This window comes from Uloborus diversus, chromosome 2, assembly GCF_026930045.1.
Source record: "Uloborus diversus isolate 005 chromosome 2, Udiv.v.3.1, whole genome shotgun sequence".
NCBI lineage: Eukaryota > Metazoa > Arthropoda > Arachnida > Araneae > Uloboridae > Uloborus > Uloborus diversus.
In genome coordinates this window covers 186,782,523-186,797,067 of record NC_072732.1, presented here as the reverse complement: position 1 = coordinate 186,797,067, position 14,545 = coordinate 186,782,523, and the positions used below count along the sequence as shown (strand labels likewise).

The window sequence follows — 14,545 nt, the reverse complement described above, 5'->3', positions numbered from 1 at the left end:
CTTTTTTAAGCATAAAAATTATTAACCAATAAATTTCTTACATGTTTTTGTAAAGCATTAAGAATAGCAAAATATTCGAAAAAGGTAGCTTACCACTTTATTCCATAGTTCATAAGAGGTTTCATAAGATTATCTAACAAAAAAAATTATTTTAAACATAATTGAGATTATGCACAAAAAAAAATGTTATTTAATAAATTTTATTTAGAATTTCTTTTAAATAGATAAATTTTAATTGAACCATGAAATGTACAAATTTAACATGAAGTAAAATCATTGAGTGCCAAAATGAAGCTATTACTTTGATTTTCATTATTTATAGATATTAAGCTACATTTGATAAGGCAATGATGCTCATGAACAGAAACCGACAAAAACTGAACAATCTTAGTTGCCAGAAAACATTTTTAGGAGTCAAATACAAATAATTTCTTGGAGTTTATAGGGAAATTCAGTATAACATGGCTTTTAAACAAGGGAGGGAGAAATGCTTAATATACTGAATTCGACTCTGAATTTCACCTGAGGATAAAAAAGAATAAATGAATAAAATCTGTTTATACATACTACATCTAATGAAAAGAGACTGTAGGCATCATAAAAAAAGATAAAAAATAATTGCAACAACTGTATGTATCTCCAACTGCTCTTAATCTTCAATCAGAACTTGCGGAAGAGGAAACAAATTTGGGAAGTCACAGTGACCTCTCATCTGGAGGGCTATGCTTCTGAAAGATTTCTTATTCTAAAAGAACCAGTTGTCAAAACATTTTTTCAGTCGTCCGGAATGTGTCGGAGCCTGGTCATGAAATATTTTTTTATATAAATGCAAATATTATTACTGCTGAATTTCAAATTACTTGATGTCAGTTCAGGCTGTTCATCAAGGTTCATCATGTGTGGAATAGATGGACCATATACATCAGCATCCAATAATCCAACCAATTTGTTCTGTTCATGAAAACAATCAACAATGATCAACACATCATTTGTATTAGGACACAGATTAACAGAAAATAAACTTTAAATGATAAAAATGAATGTACCTTTTCATTGATGCTAATTGCCAAGGCAAGGTTCACTGAAAAAAATCAATCAAAAATTAACAAAAAAAAATTATTTAGCAATCCTTTGTAATTCCTTGACATACAATGATGTCTTGGAAACAACTATATAAGAATTTGTAGTGGCACATCAAATGAATGACAGCTTGGAGACTTCAGTCTGCAATCGTACATTCAAGGAATGACACCTCAGAGGCGGCACATGAAATAATTGACACCTCCCATCAGGGCCGGATTTGGAAGTGCGGAGGCCCCAATCAGGGTTCGAAAAGATCATATTTTCGAAAACATCCGATACTTTGATATATATACGAGTACTTTGATATATATGTATATATCCGATATTTTCGACCCGTGAAAGTTAGGATAGTTTGTAAAAATTTTATTGTAGGGGCCCCTTTGTTGTGGAGGCCCCAGGGCAGCAGCCCCGCCTGCCTTCCCTTAAATCCGGCCCTGTCTCCCACACCACATTGTACATCAAAAAATTAAAGCTATTATTAGTTGTCGTAACATCAAGTGATTTTATTACTAAGCTAGGAGTTAAGAAAAGGGATGTCCCAATGGAAGATCACTATGACTTCCAGAAGATTTTTTTTCAGCAAATGTCTGTCTATTAAGCAAGTTTGTATCGTTTAGTAAAATGAGAACTCCCCCCCCCCCCTCAAAAAAAAATCAACTTCAGAGCACCCCAGTAAAAGAAGTAACATTTTAAAAACAAGCTTTGCTTTTGGATTATTTTTCCAACAAAAATATGTTTTTGAAAACTTTTTATTAACCTAACTTAGCTTTAGACAAGTTATTAACACATATACTACTAATACAAGTTTGTAATTCAGCATTTGTGCATTGTAAATTTTCAAATTAAAAACAGTGAAACTTGCTGTGTGCCTAGAAAGACGGAAGGGGTCAATGTTCCCTTCCATTTGCCTGTGCACAATATTTTTAAAATTTCTTCCCAAATAAATCCACATGAAAATGCATCCTCTCTTCTGATTGAATAAAAACTTAAATAGGGTCTTATTATAAATATTTGACCCCCCCTCCCAACAGGGATGCCCACAGGGGGGGATTATGGCGCAAATTGCGCCATCAAAATTTTTGGGGGAATTTTTTTTTCCAGAAGTTTTTTTTTTTTTTTTCAGAACACGAAATTTTTGATTTTTAGAAGGAAAAAAATATTTAAACTTATTCAACAAGAAATAGGGGAGGGAAAGCCCAAAGTGGGTAGGTCTTCGTATGCCCCCCCCCCCTCCCATGGTGTGTTAGCGGCGACGAATACGTATGTCGTGTTTACCGAACACTGCCGAGTTATCAGTTCGCAAGCGGCATGGCACAACCAGGATTAAAATTTAAAAAAAAAAAAATGATACATTGGGGGGGAAAAAATGAAGTTTTGTAACTTGTGATTAGTCGAAGACCAGCTTATTTTTTATTGTCAATATTCTGACACTATCCACCTACAAAAACTACGATGGTCATTCCGTTTTTTTAGTTATTAAAACTATGTAGCTATTAAACTATGATGGTCATTCCGTTCTTTTTAATTATTAATTTAAGGTTATAATTATTGAAATAAAAAACGTGCCTTTGAGCAAAGCGTGTCGGGCAAAGCGGGTATAGGATTTAATCATATATTTATTAGGACTCGACCGATGCATCGGCCTGGCCGATGCATCGGCGCCGATGGTTCAACAATTTAGCCATCGGCACCGGCATCGGCGGCCGATGCTAACTTGCAGGAAACATCGGCCCATCGGCCTTAAAAACATCGAAAAACCGATGGAATTGGCCGATGTTTTTGAAAAAAAAAAGGACCTTTGTTGTTTTACTTTTTAATACAAAGTAAAGGGAGTTATTGTTTTCAAACACAATTGTTAACTTAAATTTCAGTATGAATTTCTATTTTAGTCACCCTTGAAAGAGTTTTTAATACTGCATTCAGGTACCAAACAAGTTAATTATTTCGTTGTTTCTTGCGGCTGGATGTACGTATGTATCTCTTATGAGTCATAACTCAAAAATGGTAAGCTGTAGAAGGCTAAATTCTCGCATGTGGGATGTGCGCACATTCCAGTTGTGCACTTCCCTTTTTGTTTTCGATCGGGTGTTCTAAAAAGCCTATTAACTGATTTTTTGTGGCTATTATGCAAAACTAATATAGCGTCTCAGACTGGCGATCATTTGGTGATATATTGCAGAATTGTAGACCATGGAAGTAAATATGAGATGGCGAAACCGGTTTTGTTTCATTTTGTTAGATTCCCGTTGAACCGACGGTAATTTTTAATTTTTCGATATTTGTAATATGAAAAACAGTAATGCAGTCTTTTCTGTATCGCTTCTGCGGAGCTACAAGTTTGGGGCCCTATTTCTCTATCACAGAAGTTGTAAAACATTCATCATAGGCATTTTTGTAACTCCTACGGTGCCCCTATGGTTCTGGAGCCTCTCGCGCAATTGCAACATTTGCCATATTTTAAATCCGCCACTGCACGTCAAAACAAACTCGGGTGCAAGTTTTAAAAGGATTTTTCTGCTCAATGTTCATGATTATTTTGAACTCTATTTTTTACGACTATTTTTTGTATTTCCGAGAACACTTGCGTGCCCCTCCTCCCACTCCCTCAATTTCTGAAATTAATCTCTAGTTGTACTTCTGAGTTGTTTAAAACTAACACCATTCATAAAATTAGAGATTTGTTTTTTCAAGCTTTATCTATTGTTTAGGAAGAATTTAGAGCATTAATGTAAGAAATTGATTAAAGACGTTTTGAATGGTGACATAATTTGGAAAATAAAGGGATTTTTGACTTTTTTCTTCGGAAGTGCTGAAGTAGATTCAGAAACTCTCTTCCGAGGCGTTGGTGGTAGTGGTTCTGTACTAAAAAAATTAATCCGAAGTTGGGGCAGAAGTTTAACGTTGTGAGTTATTCCAAAATCAGAGGGCAGAGGCGTAGGAACTTGGTGGAAGTAGGGGGAGCTGATACACATTATGCCATAACCAGAAAATAATTAGGGGGGGGGCACTTAAATTTTTTCCCCATAAGAAATTAGCTTATCAAAGCTTTTCTCTCTGCATCTCTCTCTCTCTCTTTCCCAGCAAAATTTTCAATCATATTTAATAAATACATTGTATATGGAGATAATGAGGTGATAAAACTCTGGTTTTGAAAGGGGATCGGTCAGTACTCGAAGATGAGCTCGTATAAGGGAAAATTTCAAAATTGTTGCTCTAAAAACGAGTTTTTAAGCGATTTTTGGAATGTTAAGGGGAGAAAAGGTTCGAATAAACTTCCTTGAAAAATTTTCGAAATTAATGTCTTAAAAACGGATTATATACCATATTTGTTGACTTTAGTGAAACTAGTAATATGACTCGAGGGATTGTCCTCGGTCGAATTTTCAAATCGATTTACATTTCCCTCTCAATATTTCGAATTTGAATTGAATCCAAAATCGCTATTGTAGACAATCTTCAATGATGTCAGGGGAAAAGGCTGTACTAGGGCTCTACTCTGGTAATTTTTCAAAGTTGTCCTAGGTTGTTGCGTTCTTCAATGATGTTATCAAAAAAGGTTCAGAGGTTCCTTCTCCTTATTTTTTTCGAAATTATAATCTCTAAAAAATGCGACTGCGGATGATATTTGTCAGCGTTAGGGGCAGGTCCCGAATAACAAAATGTGAGGCCCTAGGCCTGCAATAATTTCAGGGCTCTTTGAAGACTCTATTAGCCCTGTCGGAATGCATTTTCGGGGCCCAGAACTATGTAAATTATTTATTATGTGCATTCACGAATCCCCCTTCGGGGCACTCGAAATTGTGGCATGGTAAATTCGCTAGTGGCAGAATTAACAAAAATTCTCCTTTAAGGAAGTTCTTTTCTAAATAAAATGCATTTTTTTTTATTATTACTTTTAAAAATACATGGAGTTTTTTCGTATAGTTGTAATGTTATGCATAATTCTTTCAGTAATTTGGGGCCCCTTAGAAAGATAGGGCCCCTTAGGCCAGGCCAATTAGGCCGAGGTCTAATTGGCCTGTGAGGTAATCAGGCCTTGGTTATGCACCGAGCAATTTTTTGAAATTAAATTCCCAGAAAGGGGAATATTATTTAATTTCCCATGTTGTTGGAGAACAAGGTATTCAGGGACTCTCTTTCGGAAATTTTAAGGGAACCAAGTCCTGAAAACAAAATTTTAGGCGCTCTGTAATAATTTTGAAGGAAAGGGAGGACTTTGGCAGCGTAGCATTTAGAAGACTCTCATATTTTCTGAGAACTAGAAAAAGGGAAAAAGATGAAACAGGAGGGTGGAGAAACAGAACGTTGGAAATGTGTTAAAATGAAGTGTTCGTTATATATTTTATTGTTCAGATAAATTTTAGTAAAAGTCTTTGAGAGAAACTATAAAATATTGTAGGAGTTTTTTCAATAAATGAAAAATAATAAATAAAAAGTTACAATTTTGGCATGAAAATATATCTGTATGTGACAAAAAAATCGTAAATTAGGAAAGCAAAAAATTTGAATATCTCTAACTTCGTAAAGTATTATGTTCAAAATTTTTCATTTCAATGAACTCGCATTTTTTGAAACTGATTTTTACGTAGTAACTTGTTATAATCATTGAAAGATTTTAGGAACATTATAATAGTGAAGATTTCACCGATTTTGATTTATGTGAATTTTTGTTCCTGTAATGTTCCTGTACCTTTAGTATTCTTTGAATGATATTTATCTTTGCAGTTTTATAACTTCATGAAAAAAATATATCCCTGACTGTTCAAAATGAAACAAAGTAACGAGCACATTTTTTTTTTTTTAATTTTTTGCAGTAAGTTCTAAAAATTGCGTTTTTTATCACAGCAATGATTTGCGCTTACAAAAGTAATTTCTGAGTACGCCACCGATTTATGTTGTTTCTTTTGATAATATTTCCCATCAAAAATAAATAAAAAATTTGTTTGAATAATATTTCGGGCGCTACAGGGTCTCTACCTGGCAACAGATTACTTTCGGTTTCGATAGATCATCGAGCAATGACATTTTTGCGATCTGATGGTACCTTTTGATCGAAACATAGAATTTAAATCCGAAATATATGTACGTTCATGATCCCTCGAGAATTAATTTAGGACTGTTTCTTGTTTTGTAACTACATAGACTTTTGGGAAGTCTTTAAAGATTTTTCTTTGTTCGGGGCTTAACTTTTTATGAAGGAGTGAAAAATGATAAAAGAGAGAAATAAACGACGGAGTAAAAAAAATAAATTAATTGATTTGTTTGTAAATGGGGATCCCCCCCCCTCCCCGGAGTTTTTTTTTTTGTATGTAATTGCAATGAATAAAGAACACGATCACTTGGTATTTTAGTTTAACTTTCACGTTATATTTTGCAAGTTTATTTTAATCAACCTGTTTCAAAGGACTCCGCTGGAAATTCTGTACATTGTGCCTTAAGAAGTCAGATATCTTAAAATAAGATAAGTTTCTGGAAAGTTGAAATCATTTGATTTGAACAATTTGCTTACCTTAGTAACCTTTTTTTACAGTTATGTCTGTAGCACCTTACATATTATTCATATTTAACCCTTAAAGCGGCCGTGACGTAAAATTCCTTCACCCAGCGATGTATCGAAGAGCGGCCGTGTCGGAAAATTTCGCCATGAAAATTCTGCTTCGAGAACGGCTGCGGCGTAAAATTCTGCCACCTGAAAGCTACTCTAAAAACGGCAGCGACGTAAAATTCTGACTGTGCTTTCCCCTGTTCCAAATTTCGTGAGGGACAGCCGCTGACCAAGGGGGTGTTTCTCTTTCTATTCACTGAAGGGGTGTTGAGAGCTGACACTGCGGGGTGCTGACTCTCTTTTTCAGTCAGTGATATTTGAAATCGACGGACAATAGTTTTGTGTTCACAAATGTTCGATTTAACTGTTTTTATTACCACAATTATTTTCTATTCGTTGTTACTTTATACATAGTTTCGAAGTTTGCTATTATTTTATTAAATTATTGTTTCAGTTGTTTAACGTACCATCGTCGAACATATCTGGATCAAAAGGGGGCTGATATGGTTCGGGAGGGGGAGGGGCTGATCTTCATTTCCCCCTTCTTAGTTTAGCTTATGCACCAGATTACGGCGAACTATGCATATGTTTCTCGAAAAACTATGTAAGTTAATTAATGAACTAAAAAATGTTTTTTTTTTCACTGGAATTTTTATACAAAAAGTACATATCTTTAAGCATCGAATTTCTTTGTTACATTTCGTTTCATTCAAACTGAAACAAAGCTGATTGCTGTCGAAATAAGTAAACCGTTTCGCATGTACAATGACGATCGTTACTGTTGAAATTTCCAAATGGGCTTAATCTTTTATTTAACGATTCTGGTAAATAAACAGAAACGTATTTAAAAATATTTTAGAATTTAAAATAGTAAAAATATTTCTGTAAAATATTCCTCCGGCAGATTTGTTGCCGATGTTTTTATCATTTTACAGTTCTTTTAATACAACGGATTAATTTCCCATGTCATTTAGGAAAGAATAAAATACTTTGAAATTTGATTTGTGTTCTGGACCGCTGGCCTACGAGGCTAGAACCTTGGTCAGCCACTACATTTTCTGAAACAATTTTGCCGAGTTTTCAGTTTTGTTGGGGGGGGGGGGGACTGATGTTCAGGGCCCAGTTCTAATTTTCATCATACTCAGACCGCTTGGGTGTTATCTATGAATAAAAGCGACAGTTGGGGCAACGGCTAGTAAAGACTGGCCGCATAAAAAAAATGCTATATCAAGGCGTACATAACGGTAACTTTGGTTCACAAAGTTATTTTTACTCATATTACCGATCACGGATTATTATTTAGTTTGTATATATCCAAACTTCTCCCAGACTTTCAGTTAAATATTAAAGTCAAATATTATGTTAAATTTAACCTTGTCTCATTACAAAAATATGGATATATATGTGACTAAATCCAAGAACAGAAATATAGTTGAATCTCCATAGTTCAAGATGAATGGGGCTGGGTCTACCTCGAAATATCTAAAACACGAATTATTAAAGTCAGAACTTCATTAAATAAGATAAAAAGCTGTAAAAAAATTTTTAATATCCATGTGAACTATTATAATTTTTTTTGCATGAAAAATGCATTAAAATATTCTAACATTTAATATTACTGATAGTAGATTACATTGTGTAAAGAAAAATCCAGGGCTCCATGAAAAAAGTAAACATTAATAAGGGTTCCACCTCTACTCATCAAAAAAAAAAAAAAAAATCAAGCAACGCTGTCTTAGAATGAAGATATGACTTAATGAGTGCCCACAGAAATGGTTGCCACTTGTTACTATTTTTTATTAAAAGTTACATTTATAAAAAATTAGGAGGTTCGAGTTCTCATGTAAATGTTTCAATTCATGTAAATGTTACACAGGGCCCCAGATATGCTTTTTCTAGTATTCGCTTTCAATTTTTGTCTTCTTCTCTTTTTCTTTTTTCCTATATAATCGAAAAAGGAGCTTCAATGACTGATTATTTATCAAAGCTAAATGCTTATTTATTATATATGAATTATTTTGCGATGCAGGTCATCTATGTGCAAGATTTATTCAAGATTCATTGGCATGTATTTATTAACAATATATAAATTTCAATATTTTTATCGTGAGGAGGGGAGTCATTTTTCATTTTTGTTCTGGGGGACAAAACCACTTGAGTCGGCCCTGCTCCAAAATACGTGAACCTTTCATTGAAAATTTTTGCTTTACTAGTATGGATACCTTTAATTGCACGATCTTAATTGTTTTTCATATTCAACATTTAACAATTAAAAAAAAATAGAGATAGGATTCTCAAAGTGGGTTGCTGTGGTACCCTATGGTGCCGCAGCGAGAGGTTTTAGTGGTGTGAAAATGGTGGTATCAAAATGGTGGCTTGATATTGAAATGTTAAAAGCTTGGTTGATAGTCCAGTCTCAGCTTCGCGCCATTTCCTACCCCAAGGACACCTTGCATGGTATACCTGACCCTGACACTTGCACCCCATAACGCCATAGCAAACAAGCTAGAGTACTCCATTGTTTCGTTTGCAAGACGAAACGAGAAAGGGGAAGTCCTCGGTATTGTCCTTCTACATGAATGCAGATCCCTTGAGCATCAGAAGGGGGAAATCTTATTTTCAAGTTCTTTTCATAAAGAACAGTGATTCAGCTGACTGATAAGAACATGTGCATTCAATAAAGTCAAACAACGAACTAAGATATGCTTTGGAGAGTGAGCAAAACTCATCCTTACATTACTGGAATTATAATATTTGTAGAACTTTGTTTTTCATAAAGAAAGGGTCATTGTTTTCACTTGAAAACCAATTTTTAAATAAGTACTGAAACATCACATTCTTAGACATATATTTTTGAACTTTATGTTACTATAGGAATTGCGATGCTGAACAAATAGGTGTAACAAATGAAAAACAGAACGGAATAAAGTTAAGCTAATGACTTGGTAAAATATAATTAATGTTATTGGAGTGTATTAATTTTAAATGATATTCTTCAGTAAAACAGAAAGAGCGAAGAGTGGTGCGAAAAAATCAAAACAATTATTTTCGAGTGAATGTAGCACGGAGAAGTTGCGATTGGTGAACGCAACGGTTTAAAAAATAAGTTATTTTGAAATTGCATGCTTTTGACAGCCGAACGAGCCTTAAAAATTCGAAAACGCGGAGAGTTTTGCCGGTTTTTTGGAACTTTTTTCAAAATTTTGCATTTTTTTTTTCTTTAAGTGCTATAAACCCTGAAACGTTGCAATTGGTGAACACTTAATTTTTGTAAAAAGATAATGAAATTGAATATTACAATCCAATCCACAACTAAACAGAAAATTCCAAAATGGAAGAATTCCACCATTTTTTCATAATTAAAAAAAAACCCTTCATTTTTATTTTTAAAATACTATAAGACCAGAGAGTTCCAGTTATTGATGAAGAATTGAAGCGGAAAAGAAAATTGAAATCTGATATCAAAAGCCGGTAACGTTCCTGAAAATTTGAAAAATATGCAAAATTTCATCGTTTCTTTGGGATTTTTAACGAACACTTAATGGAATTACCAAAAACCACAATAATTTGCGCATTTACTTTTTTTCAAAATTTAAAAACAAAAAGAAAAACTATCATTTGATGAAGACAGAATCTTCTTTCTCTTCAATCTTGAAGAAAAGTAGTCTTTCATCTTAAAGTATGCTTTTAACAAAAGACAATAATGTTACTTGTTTTCTATCTTAGGATTTCAATCAATTATTTTTTCAATAGTTTTAAAATGTTATGAAACAGTGAGAAACAAACGTATGTAAGATCCAAAATTTTAAAATTTGGCGATAATCAGTAGAAATGGTAAGAGAAACTCTTTTCTGTTTTGGGGCAAGAGATAGAACTCGAAGTTTTGGCTAGTGCTGCTAAACAGCATAGTTTAGGAAAAAATCAGTTAAAAGTCTATCTAGAATCCAAAATTTAAACGTGTTTTACTCGAAACTTTAAAAGTCAACTGACATCCCTTCTTACAGCTTCTTGCTGCCTCATATTTTGCAACTACAAATCTAAATAAATTTACGCTGTACGATGAATATTCACGTTTATATAGTCATGTAAATTATGAAATATAAGAAATGAAAGCATTTTTGACTTCGTTGTTACGTGATTTTAACAGTGCACGCAGTGAGATGACTGCTATAAATAGGTTTACAGACAAGAAAAACGAATCGAGGGGATAGGGGCTTAGATCATTGAGATGGTCTACAAATAATGGGGGTGGCCGCCGGACACCATTGCGGACCCCATTGCGTTCGCCACGATACTGCCACTGATGAACATTTACGTAAATGTATGACTATATGTTTAATTTCTTTTTTATTAAATTAAAAATTCTTTACTATTGCAAGTTAGTCCTAAAGTAGAAGATGGAGAACTTGTAAACACATAACAACCGCCGCTCATGTGAGCTGTTCCGGTGTCTTTTTTAAAACATGAATGTTAGGTTATTATTAATTTTCAAGAAAAAAAATATTATAATTTATTATTATTTTTTGTACTGTCGATTCAGAAAGTATAGTTAAGTATTTCTTTATTTCTTGTTACTACATAATTAGTCAAGAATTTTGTGCTATAGAACAGCTACAGGGAGGCCAGATTATCCCCATAAAAGTCAGAAAACTTGAGCTTCTCCTCAGAATTTTTAGGGAGCCAGAAAATAAATAAAAAACTGTGATTAACAATTACAGTTTCTGCTTTTAAAAGCATTTTTAAACAGATTGCTAACGTTGCCGCATGCTAAATAAAAATGTTTGGAAGAAATAAATAATAATAAAAGATGAGGATACATTTAATAAAATGTGGTCACAAGTTATGTTTTCTGGCATAGGATTTGGTTCAACTCTGTTATAATGCTCATTTATGTGTTTTTTTTTTGTGAAGTGTTAAATTTGATTTAAACGCTTTACTACGTTATTCGTCGAGCATTGCAGTACAACATGTGTAATGTAGGAAATTTCAATTCGCTGGGAAGGTGGAATAACCTTTATTGAATTCTACTGGATCACTTTTGTAAATATTACTAGTAGCAAAAATAAGTTTTGCATCAATGTGCATAGAATTTTCGAAAAATTTCCAAAAGCTAAAAGTGAGGGCCTTGAAATGAGACCGAGTTTTTCCTAATTTTAAAGGCTAATCTAGTCCTGACTACAGGAAATAAAAAGGCACGAAACATTTTAACTAAACACGAAACATTAACAAAAAATCCAGTTTAAAATCATTTAAAAACATTAATAACCTGTGTGAAACCTAATAGCAATGTATAATAAAAATAATCTTAACACAATAAAATATTTCTTGGGCAGTGCAGTCTTATAGGTTCTTTTTCTTTTGTCTGCAGCGATTGGAACAAACTACGAAACTTTCAAATTTAACAGTGAGCATTGTTATGTAATTCATATTTTTTTTTGTATTTGACACATTACAGTACAATTTAAACTAACAAAGTACTAGTCGGAGGAGTGGAGTCGGAAGGAAAATGTTCGACTCCGACTCCTGGATTTGGAATCGTCCAACTTCGACGCCGGCTTTTTTTTTATTTATTTATTTTCAATTCCCTCCCTTCCCTCAAGGGAAAGGATTATATATTTTATCGGATCTTTTTCGGATTCACCTCGCCAACACTTATTTGAATTTACCGAACACCCTCAAGTTTCCTCTCAAGCTACGGGCGCCGGCTTGTTCAAGGAATACATTCCTTTTACTAGTTATTATTTTTATTTGAAAGATATTACTTTAGGCAACAAATCCCTTTGATGACAGTTGCTATCAGTTAAAGAGAGTACAAAAACAAGCAAACTAGGGGACGGCGTAAATAGCTATTACAGAAAGTATGATAAACAATCAAGTCTGCTGGTTGCCAAAGACAATTATTTTGTTATTAGTAGGCCTATATACTTGTAATCGAACTAATTTGTGGTAAATTATTTAAAAAATGCAAGGAAAGTCGGTAAATAGTATTGAAAAAAAGAAGCCCGGAGTCAGAGTAGGCCTGTTTCGAATGACTCCGACTCCGAATCCTTTACCCCAAAATAAGCCCGACTCCGACTCCACAGTCCTGGTATAGGTCACAAACTCTTCAATGTAATTCTTTGAAAGATGATGATTGTCCTCACTTTTTTTTTAAATCTTGTTCGTATGTGCCCCAGGCTTGACGATATTCGGCCACAATCGGAGCACATTTGAACAATTGAAGCCTTTTTTTTTTTCAAACAACATAAATTGAATAGATTTTCTTTCAAAATCTCATAAAGATCATGACTTAAAGAAAATACTTCTATCATTAGAACACTTTTGCCCTCAGAAATTCATAACGTTCTTTGAAAAAAAAAAAAGAAACGAGGAAAAAATTCCCCATAGGTACCTCTTTCACCTATACTCATATGATATTGATTTTTAGTAAGACTGAACTAAACAATTGCTAAGCAAACAATTGAATAGGAATAAACATTTGTAGCGTAGTAGGTACTGAACAAATTTAAATTTTGCATGTGCCCAAACATAAACTATGACTTTTTGAAAAGGAATTTTAATATGTAATTTCTGCAGCAAAACTTGAAGACCGTATTGCGAAATAATATTCCTGAAGTGCGAAAAAAAATTTAGTTCCTACTGCTGCAAAATGAAGCAGGCAGCTCGAAATTGAGAACATTCCTTGCTCAGCAAACCACAACAAAACGGGAAAATCCAGATAACGTGTATTTGAATAGCTAAAAGGATTCAAATCTCCAAGGAACAGGGCGAGACCAGTGCATTGAACTGTCAATTTGGGTTCCACCTTGATGAGAAAGAAGGGGGGGTTGACAACAAGGTAGCTGGCATTTTCGGAGCACGTACGTGTGGATGCGATGTGTCCAAATAGAGCAAATTCTTTACAGTGGGTCAGACATTTTTGACTAGTTTAGTGGGAGAGGGGCGTTCCACTTTAAGGGTTAAATGTCAAACTGACTCACTATCTTTTTTGTGATAACGTGATAAAAAAAACGGTATACGAGGCAAAACTAATAAAAATGTGAACTAAACTGCGATGCCGCTCCCGAAACACGAGTTTAAGGTGGGGAGCAAACCCCAATCGGTACTGGTACTGATTTTTGCAGGCCGCGGGGCAAAGCCCACTTTTCCGCTGCCGGTAGGATAGCTTGTCTAAAATTCTTTTATTTTTCTTCCGGGAATCAAGAGGCATGTAAACAGTGAGAAAAAGGGTGAAGGTGGACTCAAGTGCACTGACCACTCTCTCTGTCCCCTGCTTTTGTTGCTTATTAGGTGGAAATTCTTAGAAAAGGCAGATCACATTTTTGAAATCAGGTTGGAGGTAAACAATGTACTACAGAAAGCTCCTATGCGAGAATTTTTCCGGGGGAGCTGAGCCGGTCTGAAATATCCCAGGGGGAGCTCAAGCTCCCCCAGATCCCCCGGTTCCGACGCCTATGTCAGAGGGTGATCCCCCTAACCCACCCTCGTCGTTTCAAGCATTTCTTAAATATTTAGCGATTATTTATTTTGGTCAAGAAATGTCATTTTGCGTATTTCTTATACTTGTTTCACCTATATTTTGTAATGCGTCATCTTTTTTGTATCATTAATAGCGATCGATTTTTTTTCTGTTGTAACTATTTTTATGTATTTATATAAAATCAATGAATAAGTTTTTTTCGTTTTCATCACATGTTTAATAATATGTTATAAAAAAGTTTCAAGGATTTTCTATTGTGCAATTTTTTAAATTTCAGAGAATTATTGTTAAATTGAAAAATTTAATTTGAACTTGTTTGCAGTGCTTCATAAAAAATTAAACAATCAAATTGTTCAATATTACGTGTGCAAACATCAGATCAAGTAGTATATGTATTCAGTTATTAACTTGGTGTAAATATTGAGTTTGTTTATTGT

At 34.0% G+C, this 14,545-nt stretch overlaps 1 protein-coding gene across 1 annotated transcript in view; it reads right to left on the bottom strand.

The window, feature by feature from the left end:
* LOC129217568 (iron-sulfur protein NUBPL-like) overlaps window positions 1-14,545 on the bottom strand; it is a 42,135-nt gene that overhangs the window by 13,591 nt on the left and 13,999 nt on the right. Inside the window, exons 3-5 of the mRNA XM_054851893.1 lie at window positions 1,047-1,081; window positions 861-951; window positions 94-133 (exon numbers count right to left, since the gene is read on the bottom strand). Of these exons, the coding sequence (XP_054707868.1) occupies window positions 94-133; window positions 861-951; window positions 1,047-1,081 (166 nt within the window). The remainder of the gene's footprint in view (window positions 1-93; window positions 134-860; window positions 952-1,046; window positions 1,082-14,545) is intronic.